This window comes from Melitaea cinxia, chromosome 30, assembly GCF_905220565.1.
Source record: "Melitaea cinxia chromosome 30, ilMelCinx1.1, whole genome shotgun sequence".
Lineage (NCBI taxonomy): Eukaryota > Metazoa > Arthropoda > Insecta > Lepidoptera > Nymphalidae > Melitaea > Melitaea cinxia.
The window spans coordinates 3,734,999-3,756,981 of record NC_059423.1 but is presented as its reverse complement, the minus strand read 5'-3'; the positions used below and the strand labels follow the sequence as shown (position 1 = coordinate 3,756,981).

General features: G+C 32.0%; 1 protein-coding gene across 1 annotated transcript in view; it reads left to right on the top strand.

Annotated features, from left to right (window-relative positions):
• LOC123668104 (fatty acyl-CoA reductase wat-like) overlaps window positions 1-1,871 on the top strand; it is a 36,676-nt gene extending 34,805 nt beyond the window's left edge. The window contains exon 13 of the mRNA XM_045601897.1: window positions 1,609-1,871. Within this exon, the coding sequence (XP_045457853.1) occupies window positions 1,609-1,696 (88 nt within the window). The 3' untranslated portion in view covers window positions 1,697-1,871. The remainder of the gene's footprint in view (window positions 1-1,608) is intronic.
• Window positions 1,872-21,983: the final 20,112 nt, after the last annotated feature.

The window sequence follows — 21,983 nt, the reverse complement described above, 5'->3', positions numbered from 1 at the left end:
CATCGCAATGACTGAACCATCTTGGCAGGCAGAATTTGGCTCGCTAGGAGCCAGACAAATCCTGCCCCAAGCTAAAATTGACTCAAAAACCGTTACTTGTGAGCGTCTGGTGGACTAGTGCTTATGTTGTTCACTACAGCGTTCTTAATTCTGGCCAAAAAATTACGGCAGATGTCCATTGTCCTCAACTGCAAACCATGATTTAACAGCTAGCTGCTAAACAACCAAGGCTAGTCAATCGCTCTAGGCCACTACTGCTTCAGGACAACGCTAGACCAGTTTGCCTCTGAGAACACTGCACAACAGACAGCTACCATTAATTAGAGGAGCTTCAATTGGAATGTCTAAGGCATTCATCGTAACCCCCGGACCTTGGACCAACAGATTACCTTTTTTTTTTCGAAATTTGGATAACTTCTTGCAAGGAAAAAAATTTACTCCGATAGGGCCACACCACCTTCAAACATTTTATTGATTCCTGTCCGCATGGTTTTTTTTTCATTATTTAAATGAACTACTTATAAAATCGCAAAAGAGCATAGATAGCAATGGTAAATACTTTTATGAATTAAATATATTACCTACTTATATATAAAAAATCGACTTAATGTTCCGACCATACAAAACGCCAATTTCATAATTATGTAAGAACCTAATATAATGAATTAAACTTTGGTTTGACAGTCAAATTGTTAATCTATCGCTTTTATAAGGTGCCAAATAACAATAGAAATTCTGAATTGCTTTAGACAAAATGGCGAGTTCACACCGGCTATTATTTTTGTTGAGTAAAAGAGAAAAAATGTCGGGCGGTAAATCTTTTGGTCCTCCATACATTTTTGCTTCAAATTAAATCTTTATATATTATGGTTAGTCAATCATATACAGTTATTCAAATATATATAAGCTTATCATATGTTTTTCTTTTCCACTATCAAACTATTAATGAAAACGCATTAGTAAAATATTTCTTTGAATCCAAAAGTTGTAGTTTACTTCATCATCATCATCATCATCATCATTCCAGCCTATTGCAGTCCACTGCTGGACATAGGCCTCCACAAGTTCGCGCCAACAATTCGTGAACTCATGTGTGTTGCCCATAGTCACCACGCTGGGCAGGCGGGTTGGTAACCGCAGGGCTGGCTTTGTCGCACCTAAGATGCTGCTGCCCGTCTTCGGCCTGTGTGGTTCAAAGCCAGCGGTTAGATGGTTATCCCGCCATCAGTCGGCTTCTTAAAATCCAAGGTGGCAGTGGAACTATGCTATCCCTTAGTCGCCTCTTACGACACCTACGGGAAGAGAGAGGGTGGCTATATTATTTGGTGCCGTAGCCACACAGCACAGTAACAAATAAAGTGTTTTACCTTAACAAGTAGTTTACTTGTTAAGGTAAAACAGGCCCAAGGTCTTGTTTTACTTCACGTTAAAAACCTACACCTACTGTACTAACAACTTTATCGGATTCGGATTCGCAGGTCCTCCCATGACCATGGTTGCTGTAAAGTATCCGAAACGTCGGGCATCTAAAAAACTTAATAAGCCGAAAAAGTTGTTTCATTATTTTGAAATTCGGGTAAACATTAGAAAATTATATTTTTGTTTCAGATTGTACTATCTCCACCAGATAGTTCGAATCGGTTTCAAAGTTTTCGTGATCTACTCTCTCTGGTCTATATTTACACGAATTTTCTAGAAATGTGAGAAAAAAAATTGTCCACTGTTATCAACCAGGGTGTAGCCGTTTTTTTCATGTGGGCATTTATTTTACAATTTTAAATATAAAACGGGTATTTAACGTTAAATAAATGTGAGCCCGATATTTTTTAGAGCACTAATAAATAAATAAAATTTATTTTTCCTGGAGTAAATATTTATTGTTTTTGAAGTAAAACTTCTTTAAGCGCATGAGGGTAAAATGTTTACGGATGAAATGCAATAATAATAATATTAGCGTCACGAAGATGTGCAACGTTTTTGTTGAACAACAGAACCATCTAGCGTGTACTATAGAAACTAAAACTATACAGGTTGTTACATTAATTTCGATAGTATTACATTGAAAACTAACTAGATGGCGCTAGAACAGAAATCTAAAGCTTCAGATTTGTATAAATATAACGAGACTTAAAAATTAGTTTGCCAAAGAAGTTTCACTTCTGACATGTGTACTTTGTACGCACGCACTTTTTTTATTTAGAATCGGTTGGATTCTAATGGAAATGTACCTGCAAAAGCGGGAAAACAAAATGGAGCACCAAGTTGGTACATACCTACGTAATATGTAAAGATTTAGTTTAAAGGCAGAATTGCAATTACAAAACCTATTTCTGATTATTGGAACGAAGTTCCTTACGGTAGGCTTGATATTTGGCTGGGCGACCGAACTGAAAAAAATGTGATACTAAAACCGTAAGAAAAATATATAACGGAAGTGACGTAATATCAGTCACACGACTGTATAATATGATGTTTGTAAAACTAAAATATTACTAGTTAAGTAGTTTTATTAAAATTATTTATGTAATTTTATACTGTCGACAAAAATAAATAAAGAGATGTTTTTTTTATTTCACTTAATAGTTTAAATTAGTATTATTATTATTATTTTGTTTGATTTATTTTATTTTACGGTATTTGTTATTTTTTAAAATACTAAATTTCCTAAATACTTTTCTGTACTTGATTAAAAGCCAATCAACAAAATTAAAAAAAAAAAAAACAAGAACTAGAAAATATATATAAAATTCAACTTTTTTTTCAAATTGTGTTGCTTCTATACTATCCGAAGGAACTTCGTTCCTACCTGGTGTCCCATGACACCACATATTTGAATTTGAACGGTTCCATAACAAAACAAATCGTTTTTAACCATTAAAAAAAGGATTCTCAATTCGGTTGTGTATTTTTTTTTTTTTTTTTTGAGATACAAATTTATCATCTTAAAGTAATTCATACTTTATTTCAAATATTCAACGTAAAATTGAGCAGTATACGATTTTGGAAGTAAAGTTTTGTATCTATTATCAGGATTGATACAGTCGTATTAAAATAATTAAGATGAAATTGTACAGATCCAGACTTTATATAATATTTTGCTCAATGCTACTTCTTTATTTCGCAGAATATTTTTAGTTTTACCGTAGTTGAATCAAAATCAAAAATTTCGTTATACGAAGTTTCGGATCTTTGAATGTTCATTTTACAAATTGTAATCACGTAATGAGAAGCCGAGGGCATACTATTGCTAGACCTAGACACGGGATTTTTCAAATACATAATTATATTCAATTTCAAACTGGTTTCAGAACTTTTATTTGTATCTTCGTTACCAAAAAGATAGACTAATATATGCTTAGGTTAGTCTCAGATCAAGTAAAAAAAGGTAGATAATGCGCGGCCTTTGTTGTTACTGAAGCCACAAAACTCGGTTCCTTCAAGTAAAAACACGCGCTCACCCACACATATGCATCAAACTACGCTCATTTTCGGCAGTATCTCACGGGGCCTCGTACAGTAACTTTGCCTACAAAATGCCGTTCTTTTGTAATTTAATGGTGCAAAAACAATACCAAAGTGAACAAAAAGTCTGAAGAAATATCGTTTCACGCGTAAGTACATACAAAACTTTATATTTTTTGTTATTCCAAAATAATATTGAGGTTATTCGGAACTTATAATTTCCATGTCCCGAAATGACGTACCGAGGGAGTGTTACCAGTAATTCTTATTTCCATTAGCCCAAAAGGCGGGTAAGTAAATTGTAGGAAATCATAGAAAAATAATTAAGTAGAAAGTGGACATCATTATTGTGTTTTTTTTTTTATCGTGTGATTTTATGTTTTACCTAAATTGAAGTCAAGCTAAATATGAATTTTTAACTCGTTTGTGTCTGTTTAAATTTGTGAATTAACTACTTATATTTTACTACTAAATATCATGATTTTAGGTTTCCAACGAATATTTTAATAGATGAATAGGTTTTTTTATTTTTATATATCACTAGGTCGGCAAACAAGCGTACGGCGTATGGTAAGAGATTACCGTAGCTTATAGACGCCTGCAACACCAGAAGCATCGCAAGCGCGTTGCCGACCCAATCCCCAATCCTCCAGGAGCTCACCTTACTCACCAACAGGAACACAATACTGTTTGAAAACAGTATTATTTAGCTATGATCTTCTGTAAGGTCGAGGTACTACCCCAGTCGGGCTGCTCCATATTTTGAGCAGGAAATTCCTGCTATGCCCTGCCTCAGGTAGCTGCTGTACGACTGAGCCGAAATGAACTACAACGACAGCCATCCTCATCTAGTGTGGTTCGTTCAAACCATTTTGATAAAGCTGACATGTATGGTACAAAACGTGGACTTCACAGAGTTCCATCACGTACATACTACTACTTACTACTACGTATTTTAATGTTGTACTTTTTGTTCTAGGACCTACCGGATGAGTCTAAAATCAGTCGTTAACCAAGATTCAATCTTTGATACACCTAGAAAAAATAAACTAAGAGAAAAGTTAAAAAAACAGGAACTTTATTTTAAAAAAATGTAAAAAAAATTAAATAATTACAGCAACGAGTTAGATGTCCTTAAAACAGGAACTTGTCCTTCAGAGAAATCATCAATTACTTAAAAACGCAATTTTCATTGATTAGACACAGATTTATACAATTCATTAAATCAAAACTTGGCTGCAATAGATTTATTTAACAATTTGAAACAAAAAAAAGGAATAAATATATTTAAAACTATAAACAGATTTTTATTTTTGCATACCCATTTTACCTATATTAAATTAATTGTGTTTAATCCCACTTAATAAAATTTTCAGGGACTTTTTTTAAAAAGTGTCAACACTTCATTCACTCACACATATTTAAAAAAGTGGCTTCACTTTTTTGTTCTAAGTGCGTTATCTATTTTTTTTACTTGATCTATGAGGTTAGTGTAGAAAAATATTTTAAAATATTACATACGTTTTATCGCAAACGGATACGAAAAATAAGATAATATCCACATCATAGAGGGTAATGTTTAGATATTCTGACATTTTTAACTCGGCATTCAGACTTGCTACAATGACACTATGGAGTGTAGATGTTTCTTCTCCACTCTATAAATGACACCTAGAATCGACGCCATGTTTTTATTGCTATGACGTTATTAGCTTAATAGACTTTAAGGTGTCATTACTGGCCAGCATGCATGATTTTTATATCGGAATAGATAGCAAAAGAAATGAGTATCTATAATATAAAAATGAGTCGCTGAATGTGTTGCTAAGCGCAAAACACGAGAACGGTTGGACCGATTTCGCTAATTCTTTTTTTTAAATATTCCTTGAAGTACGAGGATGGTTCTTACGGAGAGAAAAATTAAAAATTTTTTTTAAATTTCCTGAAAAAGTCTAAAAACAACACTTTTCTATACTCCCATACAAAAGATTTGTGATAATACTTAAAAGTCACTGTTAGGCGATACGAAGTTCGCCGGGTCAGCTAGTATGTAATATTTTTTATTTTATTCTGTAAAATATTTAGGTGGAAGGGACGTATTTAAATATTAACCTTTCATTATATAGTTTTAATTGTACAGGCTTAATTAAGTTCGTGTTAAAAACATTATGTACTTACCGTAGACTTATCATTTTGTATAAATGGGGGATTTTAAAAAACGTTTATTTCTCTAAAAATAAAGTGAATTAAAATAAGTCTTCTTTATTTTTTACCTATTTACCTCAAAATAAGTAAAGAAAAGGCGTATAACATCTTTGAAAAAAATAAACTAAAGATTTTATTAAACACCTTTATTACAACAAAAATCACTATATAAAACATTGGGGTTTTGCAAAGAATACATAAATTACGCTTGTTTCATAGATCAAACATTATTTCTATACAAAATTGCGAATTACGCTATAAAATAATAAAATATACAAATGCAAACGTCTACTATCATGTACAAAATAAAGTATTTTGGATATGTATATGGAAGAGTTAAGTCCGTACCTGCTATTCTCAATACAAGTATATGTATGTATGTCCATACTGACTCTAACTAAAATTATTGCGATTTTCAATAAGATATTTTAATTATCAAGATGCTTAGCACTTGTTATACCGGTAACTCAACTCTTTCATATTAGATGCTTTAAAATGTTCTACAGCTGCCTTGGTTGTTCTATTTCATCATTTATACATAGATATTACATGATACTAAATTATAAAATAATATTAAATATACCATCAAACATAATTATAAGTTCATTTTACAACAAAAGTAGCTTTTTTGTTTTCTAAATTAATCTTAATAATTACAATAATTTCACATATCAAAATGGATGGAATAAATACAGTCTAATTGAAATAAATCACATGAATTTGAAAAGAAATTGTCACCAAATTTTTTATCTTAATTAGAATATCACTACTTAGTATAAAACAACCCGCTGTCTGTATGATCTTTAAAATTAGGCAACGGATTTTGATTGTGGTTTTCTATAATAAATAGAGTGATTCCAGTAATGTTTATATGTATAATAGATGCACAATATAGTAGAGGAACACTAATAGTTTTAGAGGTTTCTAATGTGGTCTAAATAAACACTTTTTTTTGCGCATATATTATATATTATATATATTTTATATTTAGTATTACCATTGCACTCGTACAAAGCCAGGGCGAGTCGCTAGTTCATTATATAAACTTATAATATAAAAATTACAAGGCTACAACTTTTAAGTCAACAGGGTTATATGGTAAGGGTTGGATGTAGATTTTGGGTAATAAAATTTGTATGTATATTTAAGTAGCTTAAAATATATATAAAAAGCTTGGTGTAGCGTCAGTTCGTTTGTCACTAGGAGATTCATAAAGCAGTCGAAGCTATCACAAACTATTAGAGCGAATTGACAGAACAATATATTTTTTTTTTTGTTGACAGAAATACTTCCTAACACACTGACCAGGAAGGACTACTTGATGTAACAATTATTTGCTATCGAGTCACTGTGATTTACAAGTTTGGTAAATCAACCCATTGTCTTAAAATGTCTTACTATTCAAATAGTACTCTAAAATATATTATATACCTATATCTGTCAAAATCAAGAGTTTTAATGATTGACAACTGATATATCATAATCAAACGCAATACTAGAATTTTATGACAGTAACTCGTAATGATAGATACCTAAAATCAAGATCATTATTTTTATCTTAATAATACAAAAAAAGTCAACATTTTTTGACATTGCATTCATTTGAATTACTGGCTATCTAAAATGTATAAAAAGCTTGGATAACCGATATAGAATTGAATTAACAATATATATTTGAATATAAATTCAAGTTGTCAATTACTTATTAATGACATATCTGGTCAGTATATTAAACATTTCCGTACATTTTATTTCTTTTCTTGTTCTTATGTGTCTGTCCAGACAAAGTATTTTTAAATTTAATTATACAATAAAGAATTAGTCATACGTATGCATGTTGATTGATAAAAGTTGTGTGTCTTAGAAAATTGATGTTTCTAGCAAAATATCTGTGTATAATTACCATTAAAATTTAATTTTATTATTGTCTAATGTATTGTATATTGTAATATGTAGAAGTTTGATGATTGAGCTTGTTTTAACTTATTATTAATAAAGACAAGTCGCAAATCGACACCAGCAATTTATACTAACTCATAAAAGAGAACTTTACAATAGAACATGGGTTCCCAAACTTATTTTGTCTACTGCCCACTAAGAGAATAAATTATTTTATAGTGCCCCCTTTGAGCAATCTTTTAATGAATATTAGTTGATGTTCACAAGTTGTAGTCGAGAGTCCTTATAGATTAAATTACAAATCGCCCCCCAAGCCTCTACACAACGGAACCATTTTTTTCCTAGGTCTCTTACCATTTAGTACTGCAGCGCCCACAAGGGGGCGTTATCGCCCACTTTGGGAAACACTGCAATAGAGGCTAATAATAGGTAAAAACATGATACTTTTTTTATTAATTAAGAAACTTATGTGCAATTTGGTATCTTTAATAGTTAATTTATTCATTGCAATTTTATAATTTTTTTATTACATATAAAAACATATTTTATCAAGTTCGCATTAAATAATTGTGTTTGCTCGCAAACGAAAAAAAAAACCGACTTCAATTACATCGACGAGTAATACAACGTAGATCGACGAAAAAATAGTCAAGTAACAACGCATTATCAAAGATTACTCAAAAAGTAGTTATCGGATCTCAATAAAATTTATATGTGACCACATGACAAACATCAGCTTTCGAATAAATTAAAAATTATTAAAATCGGTACACCTAATAAAAAGTTATTGCGGATTTTCAAGAAGTTCCCTCGATTTCTCTAGGATTCCATCATCAGATCCAGGTTTCCTTATCATGGTACTAAACTAGAGATATCTTCTTTCCAACAAAAAAAGAATTATTAAAATCGGTACACCTAGTAAAAAGTTATTACGGATTTTCAAGAGTTTCCCTCGATTTCTCTAGGATCCCATCATCAGATCCTAGTTTCCTTATCATGGTACTAAGCTTGGGATATCTCCTTTCCAACAAAAAAAGAATTATTAAAATCGATACACCTAGTAAAAAGTTATTACGGATTTTCAAGAGTTTCCCTCGATTTCTCTAGGATCCCATCATCAGATCCTGGTTTCCTTATCATGGTACTAAGCTTGGGATATCTCCTTTCCGACAAAAAAAGAATTATCAAAATCGATACATCCAGTAGAAAGTTATGCGGTATAATACAACGTAGGTCGACGAAAAAAGCGTCAAGTAAAAACGCATTATTAGATATAGCTCGAAAAGTGGTTGTTAGATCTCAAATAAATTTAAATGGGACCAATTGGCACACACCACCTTTCGATTAAAAGAAAATTTGTCGAAATCGCTCCACCCAGTCAAAAGTTCTGATGTAACATACATTAAAAAAAAAAAAAAAAAAAAAATACAGTCGAATTGAGAACCTCCATCTTTTTTGGAAGTCGGTTAAAAACCAACTTATCGAGAATTCGAGTTGGCGTAGTATAAGTTGTTGGTGTCGAAACAAGACCTTAAAATTTGCCGAAACTATTGGTATTTCAAACAGAATTAAGACCAATGATTGATATTTAATATGAATATACTTTTAAAGGCTTCGTCTGGACAGACGATATCTTCTATGGATATGTAGTACAAAAATATACAAATAACACTCATTACTAATATTATTTAATTGATATCGACCTCTCTATACTATTTTCTATACCAAAACTCTATTTTATTTAAAACTGACCGACATTTTGTATTTCATTACACTTCTAACGGTCATTCGTATAAAAAATCTTTAATATCGTTATTCTAAACTATAATACAATAATTGAAACAGTGACAATGACACCCTTTGACGTCATATTTCCTTTGTATTTCTCATAGGGAAGTCAGTCTATATGTTGTATTATATGTTAGAATATATATCTAGATTTATATAAAAGTTACATCTAAACTAGAAGTCATTTGTACGTAGTTACAATTAAGATAATCTTTGTTTTAAAGTATTTCGCTATGGAAATCTTATGAGAAATACGATAAAAAAAAATCATTATTTTTGTTTTCAAATTAAAATAAATAATATGTAAAATGAAGACAGTAATATGTACGATTTTTATTTTTGTGTTACCCACAATTAGGAATTCTAAACATTTTTGAATATCATATCAATAATTGACCGCTCCAGCGGGATTCGAACCCGCGTCTTCGACATACCGTGTCGACGCTCTAGCCAATTAAGCTATGGAACGATATACCCGCTAGAGCGAAACTTTTGATATGATGATTTTCACTTTCGGTTTAAGCGAACCGTGGCGCCGTCTATAGTGAGTTCTTTACAGAGACCCGCAACTATTCAAAGCTTCATATTACAATGAAAATCTTTGACAGGAGACGACACCATGCTATTTTTAATATGTACGATTTTTATTTTTGTGTTACCCACAATTAGGAATTCTAAACATTTTTGAATATCATATCAAAAATTGAAGACAGTAAAGCAAAATTGTAAGTAAAAATGGCTGCTATCAAAACAAAAACCGTTTTAATAATTCAAATTTGAAATATTTTTTAAAATAATTTCTTATACGTAGTATGGGATCCGGCTTCAAAATGAGTACATTGATCACGTAAGTAATCAAACTTAAATTTTAAAATACATTTGTTAAAAACGCTATTTATAAAAGATAAAGTGAAAGAGAGTTAGCACGCAACGCCATTCGTTAGACAAAGCTGGGGGTCCCAGCTGTGCGAAACTTTAAAGCCATTGCGCAAGCGCGATGGGGTTCTCATCAGGGCAGTTAAGATATTGTTATATTCTGATCATGTTTTGGTGCTCATTATGCACTACGTTCACTTGTCGTGCATATAATGCAGTAAACACGTACTAAGTACGCGTATTCTGCCTTTCACTGTCAATTTTTTTTATCACTTTATAAATAATTTCTCTAGCTTGACCGTCGATGGCTTTCTTCTTTTTTTTTCTATTCGCACATTGAATGTATCCTATGAAACCGGTTGCTCAGGATTTTGTTGTATATTTCGGTCAACTTACTGAGACATAAGAGCGGGCTGAAATATCGTTATATGTATATACGTCACTTGAATTTTGTGTCCATTTATATACAAAATAAATATATGTTGATGAACGCGGACTTCACTTAAATTTTGTAAAAAAAAGAAATGTTTAACACTTTTCAATTTAAGGTGGTCAGTATATCAAAAAAAAAAGGAAAAACGAAAATATACGATTTTTCTTGCGAAAATTAATAAACATTGTTTTAATTAAAAGTATATCTGGGCACTTTGCGACTGGCAACCTGTTATCAATGTATTCCCCTATTCATAAATGTATGCAAAATTTTGAGTTTGATTACCTACGCGACGAATATACTCATTTCGCAGCCGGATCTTAGACTATTACGTAAAGTTTCAGTACATTATAATAGTTCATTATAAATGCATTTCATTATAAATGTTATAAAAGTCGTATCGTTATCGTTCTAGTAAGAATTTTTAAGACAAAATACAAAAAAAAATTGTCAAGCTAAGAGATGAGATTCACAAGCATTAATATATTATTATAGAAATTATAATAATTAAATTATATTATATAAAAAAATAATAAATGAAATAAGTTTTTTTTTTAATGATTAATTAGAAATTTAAAAAATGTCATCAATAACATGGTTTTTCTTAAAATGAAAATGATCGAGGATTGAATGTTAATTTATATTGCTTTTAAATCGATATTTATAACTGCATGTCTAATATCAAAATGGCACAAAAAATATTTTATACTCAATTATTACAATTTTATAATCCAAAATATTTATATATATATATATATATATATATATATATATATATATTTATATATTTATATAAACTTTCTTCTAAATAAAACGATATGAATTTAATTACAGGCCAGTTTTACAAAATTAAAAAAAATATAGATTATAAAAATCACTTGTCAAAAATGTTTCACAACCAATTATTCGCTTTTTAGAATAATTTTGTTTATTATTCAAATACTTAAATTAGAAGATATGTATGTTATCATTGTAATAATTAGTACTGATGATGAGCGCGATCGTGATGCTAAGTTACCGTAGATTTCTGGATCAAGCCTTAAGCCCCGGTAGTTAATGTCTGGTATTGGCGACTCTGCAACGAACAAGGATATAATATAAATAATATATACATATACAAAAAAATACATTAATATATTTTAGACAACCACGCTTATTAATATAAAAAATAAATAAATAGAAAATCACACTGTTTCCAAGCAGTGTTGTGTTCCTGTTGGTGAGTAAGCTGTAGCTCCTGGGGGAGAGATATTGGGGGTAGGGTCGGCAACGCGCTTGTGATACTTCCGGTATAGCAGGCGTCTACTACGGTAATCGCTTATCATCAGGTTTGCCGACCTTATGTTAACACAATCAATCTAGTATGCCTCTAGTAGGACGTAGTCACACAACACAAATAACGACAAACACCTGCATGGCCTATAGAAATTCGTCATGACAGAATCTGTTGGAACTTATAATTGCTATCAATATATTAAAAAAATTACATGCAGAAATTGACAAAATACTTCTTATATTACATATATATATATATATATATATATTTACAAACAATACTAATTCAAAACTGCAATAATAATGAACACGTGCAAAAATAAATGATTAAGTCATTGATTTATATAGAAGAAAATATTTGAAACACTAATATTACTGGAAAAAACAAATTAAAATCATCATCATTAATTAGCCATGCTACCTGCGACACTGCTAATAGAATATGGTACCACTTCACCAGATGGTCGTCATTTATATTGCTATAGCTTAATATCAAATAGTAAAATAAAAAGTTTTTACACAAAAGAAAAGATAAATATTGATATTATTCTATAATATAAAAATGAGTCGCTGAATGTGTTGCTAAGCGCAAAACTCGAGAACGGTTGGACCGATTTCGCTAATTCTTTTTAACCGACTTCCAAAAAAGGAGGAGGTTCTCAATTCGACTGTATTTTTTTTTTTTTTTTTTTTTTTTTATGTATGTTACATCAGAACTTTTGCCCGTGTGGACCGATTTCGACAAATTTTGTTTTAATCGAAAGGTGGTGTGTGCCAATTGGTCCCATTTAAATTTATTTGAGATCTAACAACTACTTTTCGAGTTATATCTAATAATGTGTTTTTACTTGACGCTTTTTTCGTCGACCTACGTTGTATTATACCGCATAACTTTCTACTGGATGTACCGATTTTGATAATTCTTTTTTTGTTGGAAAGGGGATATCCCTAGTTTGGTACCGTGATAAGGAAACTAGGATCTGATGATGGGATCCCAGAGGAATCGAGGGAAACTCTTGAAAATTCGCAATAACTTATTACTGGGTGTATCGATTTTGATAATTTTTACTTTAATCGAAAGCTGATGTTTATCATGTGGTCACATATAAATTTTATCGAGATCTGATAACTACTTTTTGATTAATCTTTGATAACGCGTATTTACTTGACATTATTTTCGTCACCTTACGTTGTATTATACCTCATAACTTTTTACTGGGTGCACCGATTTTGACGTTTCTTATATAAATTAAAAGCTACTATTCGTCACGTGGTCCCATTCAAATTTAATTGAGATTTGATTAGTAATTTGTGAGTTATATCTAATATTGCGTATTTACTTGACGCTTTTTTCGTCATTGTATTATACGTTATATCTTTTTACTGGGTGCACTGATTTTGATCTTTTTTGTATAAATCAAAAGCTAATACTTGCCATGTCGTCCGTTTTAAACATGATTGAGATATAATGAGCAATTTTTGAGTAATCTTTGATGACACGTATTTACATGACGATGTTAAGACGACTGTGGTCATGTTCAATACTTTGCCACAACGCCATCTATCAAAATTTAATGAAATTACTTCGTTGACTATCGATCAAATTACAATATTCCACTAGAGTAGAGAGTAGCAGTTTATTCGTTATAAATATATTTGTGCTTTTAATTTTTGAGTTATCGCTAATACTGGGTATTTACTTGGCTATTTTACGTGCCGGCCCCGGAATGAAAAAATTGAACAGTAAAATTTACTGAACGAATGACCTTGTTAGAGATGGCGTTCAGACGTTTTCTAATAACGCAATTAGGTTCTGATAGATGGCGTTATTAGATTCATTTATTTACAATTTGATATAGTAATAATATATTTCTCAGACTAGTAAGCCTTTTTGTGCCTATTTAGACAATTGATCTGAAGGGGTAAACTCCAGTCGTGCATCGGAGCTGTGTGAAAACATGAACAGTACATATTTTTAATAAAAAAGACATAAACCGTAATTCAATATAAATCCGCTTCAACTAAAAAACCCGCCGTAATAAGCGATGTCAGCGCTTCGCGCGAATCGACGACGGGCCTTTTATGAAATTTCTGCCTACAATCGCTAACAAAATGTTAGAAATAACAGTAGAACATTACATAATTCTACAATTTTATAATGTCGCGTTATATGGAATATGAACAAAGTATTACTATTTTTTCATCGATCTACGTTGTATTACTCTTCGATGTAATTGAAGTCGGTTTTTTTTTCGTTTGCGAGCAAACACAATTATTTTAAAATATTCCTTGAAGTACGAGGATGGTTCTTACGTAGAGGAAAATTCTAAAAAAAAAAATTTAAATTTCCTGAAAAAGTCTAAAAACAACACTTTTCTATACTCCCATACAAAAGATTTGTGATAATACTTTAAAGTCAATTTGAACTTTAATACCATACGATAAAGTTTGTGTTAGGCGATACGAAGTTCGCCGGGTCAGCTAGTTCCAAATAAACATAAAAAAGCTGGACATTTTTATATCTATACATCATCATCATCGTTTCAGCCTATTGCAGTCCACTGCTGGACATAGGCCGTCACAAGTTCGCGCCAAAAATGGCGTGAACTCATGTGTGTTGCCCATAGTCACCACGCTGGGCAGGCGGGTTGGTGACCGCAGGGCTGGCTCTGTCGCACCGAAGACGCTGCTGCCCGTCTTCGGCCTGTGTGTTTCAAAGCCAGCAGTTAGACGGTTATCCCGCCATCGGTTGGCTTTTTAAGTTACAAGGTGGTAGTGGAACTGTGTTAATCGCCTCTTACGACTCCCACGGGAAGAGGGGAGCGTTTTTCTATCTGCTGTAATTACGGAAATAATTCTTTTACAAAGTGATACAATTGTGTTAAAAAGTTCGTGAAGACTCCCGCCTTCACGAACGTTCATGCTCACAAAATACACTCTAAATATGATTATTAAAAAATTTCCAGCGTCTTCCGAAGAAGTACACCTAACTCCCGAATCGTCCACGGAACTAACGAAGCGTTCCTGGTTCGGTTTAGGCAAGCCAAGTTGGCGCTGCCAGAAATTGATGCCAAATTGGCAAGAATTCTAATAAATCTGGACAAACGCCAACTGAGACTAATAACTGCGGCACTGACTTGACACGGTCCGTATAACAAACACCTATTTAATATGGGCATTACCGACAGTCCCCTGTGCAGAGCTTGCATGGCAACAGAAGAAACGGCTACGCATGTACTTCTTTACTGTCCAGGTGTAGCGGCTTACCGGGCACAACATCTTGGCACCCTGAAGACACTTCTGGAGATCTTCAAGAAGCCAAAAAAGCTTCTGAAGTTCTGGAGGAGCTTGGGTGGCAAGAGTGAACCGAATCACTCCTACACACGCAAAATAGGCGCAAAGTCGTCGAGTTGCGGAAACCAGCCCGCGTTAACCATACCATACCATACCATAACGTCTAAAGTGAGTATGGGTCATTTCGACCCACGTGCGACGTCTTGTGTACGTAAATTATTTACTATCGTCATATTACTATTTATTTTATTTTTGCTTGCAAATGTTGCGAACTCGTTTAGATGACCAAAGAATAGCAGAAGTTTTGGAAGAAGATGAAATAGAGGGAGAAATTTCATCCAAAAAAGAGGACAATTTGGAAGCCTTTGAAAACGACTCGGATTCTTGCCAAAGTGTTGAAGACGATGTTCCTGAACTTGTTCCTACTAGAAGAGGAAATACGACTGACGGTTTATTACATAGAAGACCTGATCTCGTTGATATACCTCTGAGTTACATCCGTCAAGGATACTTTCTAGGCAGGAACGGCACTACTTACTGGAATATTGAAGAGCCTCCAAGAAACGTAAAGGAACTTTCTTTGACCCTCGTAAAACCAGACAGAAAAGAGGACTTCTATAACATTTTTACCCAGACACCTACGAAACAGAACGTTTTAAGTATTGGGCAAATAAAATAATCCAGAGACCTCTGCAGTACCAGGGCCTAGTGGTGTTCGCGGGCGGCGTTCGATCTGCCCTACTAGAAATAACACAAAGTCTAAAACCCAATACAAATATTGTCATACTTATATTTGTGGGGACCACACTTCATTTCTATGTAGTAATTGTAGTCAGAAACTAAGTACTAATTAACACTAGACTGTGATAAGATTAATTATATAATAAATAATAATTTTTTTGATCTCGATTTTTACGATAATTTGAAGCCTTATTAAAAAAAAATATTGTTATGTAAAAACTTTAATTTTATTGCTCTATTTAAGGTAATGTTGATTACTTTCTACAAAAATAAAGTTTTTTTTTAACTATTACTGTAGCAAAAAAAAAGTTTCTCTATGATAATTGTTAGTACATGTTAAAAATCATGTATTATCCGAAATATTTCAACTTTTGTAAAAAAATGTTGAAATTATTTATATAAGAAATAAAGATTTATATCTCAGCATTGTATTATTACATTCTTTTTTATCAATAAAAAAAAAACGAAAATTCCTTTAACACATAGTAAAAAATATTTTGGAAGTACGGGTCTTTTCGACCCACGCGCGACTGTTCGTGTCACAAAAAGTTGCGCGCGCACTGGAGGGTTAAATATCGCTTACCAAAAACTAACAATAAGTATGGAAAGAGAACTGACGACTACTTAATACCCGAATATGTTAACGAACTGCCCAGAGAACTGCAAGAAATGTATAAGCGTACCACGAAAAACAAATCACGTTTAAAAAAATATTTTTTACGAAAACAAACTGAATTAACTGAGTGACTGTAGAAGTTTAGCAGTAAGCTTATTTAATTATCTATACTAATAATATTAATTGCCCTAAATGCCATGATAATTTGGAATCCCTAAAACAATCCATAGAATGGCAGTGAAGAATTTTCCCGTGAAAAGAGTGCGTGCTTCTATTGATAACTGGTCTCACCGGTTAGAGGACTGTATTGCAGCCAATGGAGACCACTTCGAATAAGCTTTATATATTTTGAATGGTTTTATACTAATATATTAAACTAACACACTGTAATAGTAATAAATTTTACGTGTAGTAAATAATGATATTTTATTTTTTTTACCCGACTGCCAAGGAAGGGTTATGTTTTTCGCGCGTATCTTGTATGTATGTATGTAATATTCTTTACTACCTCATATTTCCAGAACCACTGAACGGATTTACATAATTGAGGTATCGTTAGGTTCGTCTTAGCTGCCCAAGTGTTCTTAGATAGATGAAATTAAAAAAAAACAAACATGGCGGCTGCGCGAAGCCATTGTAGTTAATGAAAAAAAAATTACAAGGATTTTAAAAGGGTATATCATGATTATTTGTAACAATATTTGTGATTTTATGGAACTTCTTTATAATTTTTCTCAATATTCTCTTATACAAACCTTGTTATGACAAAAATTAACGAATACTGAGAAAAAAGAACGGGCTAACCAACTTAATCATATATGTATGTCATGTATATTTTTGCTAGTTAGTTGAACCCATAATGATAATAAAATGAGTCATTGAGCTCGGACACCGAAAGCGTTGTTTTTTTATCTCATATTCGACGACCGTTATGACGTAGTGGTGCGAAAGTACCTTATCGCCGGCTCGACACCCACTCCCACTTCTGAAATATTTGTAGTTGTCTGGACGTCTTTGTATTATTATCATGCGGCTGCCAACAATAGTTCCTCTTAGTAAAAAGTTATCTGCCAATCCGCAGTATAACAACCGCTCTTGTCTACTTGCAAGTAGCCACATAAAGCACCGACAGTTTGCGGGTTCGATTCCCGCTCGGGTTGTATATTTGTATTTGTACAAATATTTCTTTCCGGTGGATATCTGTCCTTGTGGGTCTCCCCACCGTGTCTCGGAGAGCACGTTAAGCCGTCGGTCCCGGTTGTTATCATGTACACCTGATAGCGATCGCATTGGAGCAGCGTGGTGGATTAAGCTCCGATACTTCTCCTACATAGGAAAAGATGCCCAGCAGTGGTATGTTACAGGCTGAATGCGTAATGCCACAGTATAACGGCGCGGTAGGTTAAGCTCTTACTCCTCTCTCATATCGAGATTTTTGCCCAGCTGTGGGACCCTTGCAAACTGTTTCAGTTCATGTCGGTGACGTAACGTATGAGATTTCACCCATCCAAAAAGCACACGGCCGCTGCGCCTGCGCCAGTCATGAACATGTCTATGACGCGAACTCATAAGATTTTCCCCTAGAGTCCCCAAAAAGTCCCCAACGCGGCTAAAAAAGTTTTCACTTTAATAATATATAGCGATGAAGATTTTTTAGAGTAAGTTTCGCATTAAGGTGACGCCAACAATATGACTATCTATACAGATTAATAAAATTGGAGCGTCTGTTTGTAATATTAAAATTACCCGTTTTTACTAAATCCATATGGATGTATACACGGTACATATACCAAAACAACATTTTTTACAATTATTGTCTATCTATCTGTCTATCTGTTTGTTCCGGCTAATCTCTGAAATGACTGAACCCATTTTGATGCGACTTTCACTAGTAGAACCAACAACCAACGACGTGGAATTACCTAATTATTTAAATTTATTTTTGTAAATAAAAAATTCAAAAAAGCCGCTTCGTATCATTCGTCTTATAATTATTATCAATGTAAGTTTACTCTGGATTACCAATTACTATGTGCATGGCTGAATACGATATATATAGAACGACATTACTAACATCTTTAAGAGTAAGAGAGTAGATATATAGATAGAATATGATTTATTGCACACCACTCAGTAAAGATTCACATAAAACAGTTATTTACACATAGAGTTACGTCGCCGACATGCTTAATGAAATTTCAAATTTTAATACTAAAAGTTTTAAGTGTTCAAGCTTTGTGTGTAAAAAGCTTTTTTTTTATATTAAAAACAGACACTCTAATTTTATTTATTTGTATAGATGTACAGACTAGCATCATTTATGTAGTAGCATCACTTTGGGAAACTTTATCCACGATACATTCAACAGTTATGTGATCTACAACCTATCAGATTCAGAGCCTGTGGCGCCTCTTTATAGCTGGTGCGCTGGGCGTTCGCCCTACGGCGACCTACCATAACGCCGCTACAGACGGAATCTTAATTACGTAGAAATTTTTAAGCCAATAACACCGCTTTCTTAACCGAATATAAGTTTTACTATGACTTCAGTTAAATATAAATTCGGTGTGGCTTTGTTTTCAATTATAACCAGTGATAAACGTCCGAGTCGAGCTTTGTCCATAGCGTTCCTTAAATATTTTTTTATAATTTTTAATTTGCCAAATAATATTTCAGCTTCTGCAAAAGTGACAGGAATTGTATCAAAGAGAAACATTGCTGTAAATACTTGTTAGGTCACATTCCAAGACTCCATATTTGCTCATTATTTTTTCATAAAATTGGTGGTGTGATTATTGCCTTGGTTCAAGTAAAAGCAGGTTGTAAATATGACTACACTTGAAGGAAAAGGTTAGGATTTATTATATCAGAATATTTACGTTGGTCCATACTCTTCTAATAAAAGTTGTTTCAGCTACATTCAGTATAATAATTGTGTTTGCTCGCCAACAAAAAAAATCGATTAGAAAATCGAATATAATCGAATAGCAAATGGATTATAAAAACAATCTAAATCGATGATAATGTCTTGCATGAATTACAGCAAAAATATATCCACACATCTTTTTCATTAACGTACTCTTGTACTGAACAAAATGCTTTAGCTATTAAAGTTTAATAGAAACATCAACTTTATTTACTGGTAACTGTAATATCGTTGGTTGTAACTTATACAACAACTCCAAATTACATTTCTGCCCTTTTCCTTATAAAAAAGATATAGCAATAATAGCCAATGAACGATGCGTACTGTAGGTACACATGGTCAAAATTTAAACTACCAGCAGATACTTGCTTTGAAAAGGCCTTTTCCTCAAAATCTATTTTTTTTATATAAAGATATATCCACAGGCTTATAATGCCAGTGCTTTTGTTAGTCCAATTTTTATTTTTGTTCATAATCGTTACTTGGTACTTACACAACTGCAACTTACATCATTCATAATCTATTATCATGTTATTAACTAATATTTTTAATAAAAACTTTATTCTTTATCAGTAGGTACTTAGGCAAATACTGTTGTTTGATGGGGTGTAAAATAAAACGAAATATGATTTTTAAATATATTTCAGTAATCAAAATATAATAATAGGCTTACACAGTAATAGTTACAAATCGTATTTCATGGCGACCAAAACTTTTGCGAGAACGAAAAAATATCATCACCGAATTACCGAATACAATCAACAAATCTTAAACGCTATACAAAATGGACTAAGCTAAAAAAAATCTGGCCCGAAAAAAACATTTCAATTACAATTCTCATAGATTATTACATATTTTTGTAATACATAAAAACGTTAGTGCACTTTATTCACAATGTGAAATTTCTCTTATTTATATATATATATATTTTTAATAAATAAAAATATAACATAAGCTGCCTTATTTACTACATTGTGAAAATTACCTTAACATATTGTGCATTCAACACTTTTTTTTTATATTTTAATTCAAAAATGGCTGTTCGAATACCTTTACAATTCAATTATTAAATGCTATTTATTATCTTCGGTTATTTTTTTTTTATAAATTAATACTTCCGTCCTGTATTTCTTTTAAAAATGCGTTACACTTATAAAATATCAGTATATAAATTATAGACTAAATTTATTTACAATATTTTCGGCTAAGTTAATACTCTTTTTTTAAATAATAGGTCTGTGTAGGCAAGCATTGACATTTTCAATTCTCCACTTACGAACTATTATCGAATATTAAAAAAAAAATTATCACAAAAAAGTCAGAAAAGAAAACGTGTCAGGAACTCGAGTCTAGTAAATATTTACATACTTTTTTTTAAATCCTTAAGTATTTTTTTATATCACAAATAAAATTTCACACTATTTTATGAGCAATTATATTTTAACTACTATTGGTCAGGATTTTATGTATAGCGTCGCGCGAAGCGTCATCTAAAAATAGCAAATTGAAAACAAATGGTGGACCACTAAATGGCGCGAAAAATAGGACAAAAATAAAACTAATGTCACTTATCACTGAAAAGTTTCTAATCACTGGAAAATAACCGTGTGAACTAGCAAAAACAATTAATTTATCCCGTAATTAAACATTTTACTGAGATTAATGTAATAATCGTTTTTAATACAACAACCAGTTCACACAAAACGCTAAAAAATCGTGCAAATAATAAATAAACACTGGACGTTAAAACCATACACCGCTGAGCACAATAATTCTCCTACACTTTAGTCTATCTAGTTAATAATTTAGACTTACATTTATAGCGTAACGTACAAATGTATACTCGAAAAGCGTTTTTTTTAACTATAAATACATCATAAATAAGTCCCAAAAATTTACAAAAAACGGTACGACACCATTTTTTCGAGGGGGACGAGTAATGCCTAAGTTCAAAAAATACATAAGTAACGTTAAAATGAATATTTTTTTATACCATCTTATATTTATTTACATTATGATCACGTTTCTTCGTTTCATTTTCAACTCTGTTTAGTTCCCGACTAACCTAAAAGATTATACATATGTATAAATATATATATATATATTCGAAGGGCATTGTCCACGCAAATATAGCTGTTACTTTTGCGGTTAGGACTATAATTACATACATACAACTTATCAGAACAATTGTAACCGTCTTTTGGCAAACTTCAAATACACTTTTCATTTTCTATGTTGACTTTAAAATAATATTTGTTTCGACGTTAAATCATGAAGATATATTGTTTGGGTATTAGGTTGATGGTAATGATTATTTTTTATTCAAGTTGGTATTAAAAAACATAATTTTTTCTTCTTTTTTTCTCTTGCAAATGCTAAAGTAATTGCTCGTAATGCTTAGATTAATTTAACACCATATTATTGAAAGAGTTTACTCATAAAAAGTATTTATATATTTTTCTTTTAAG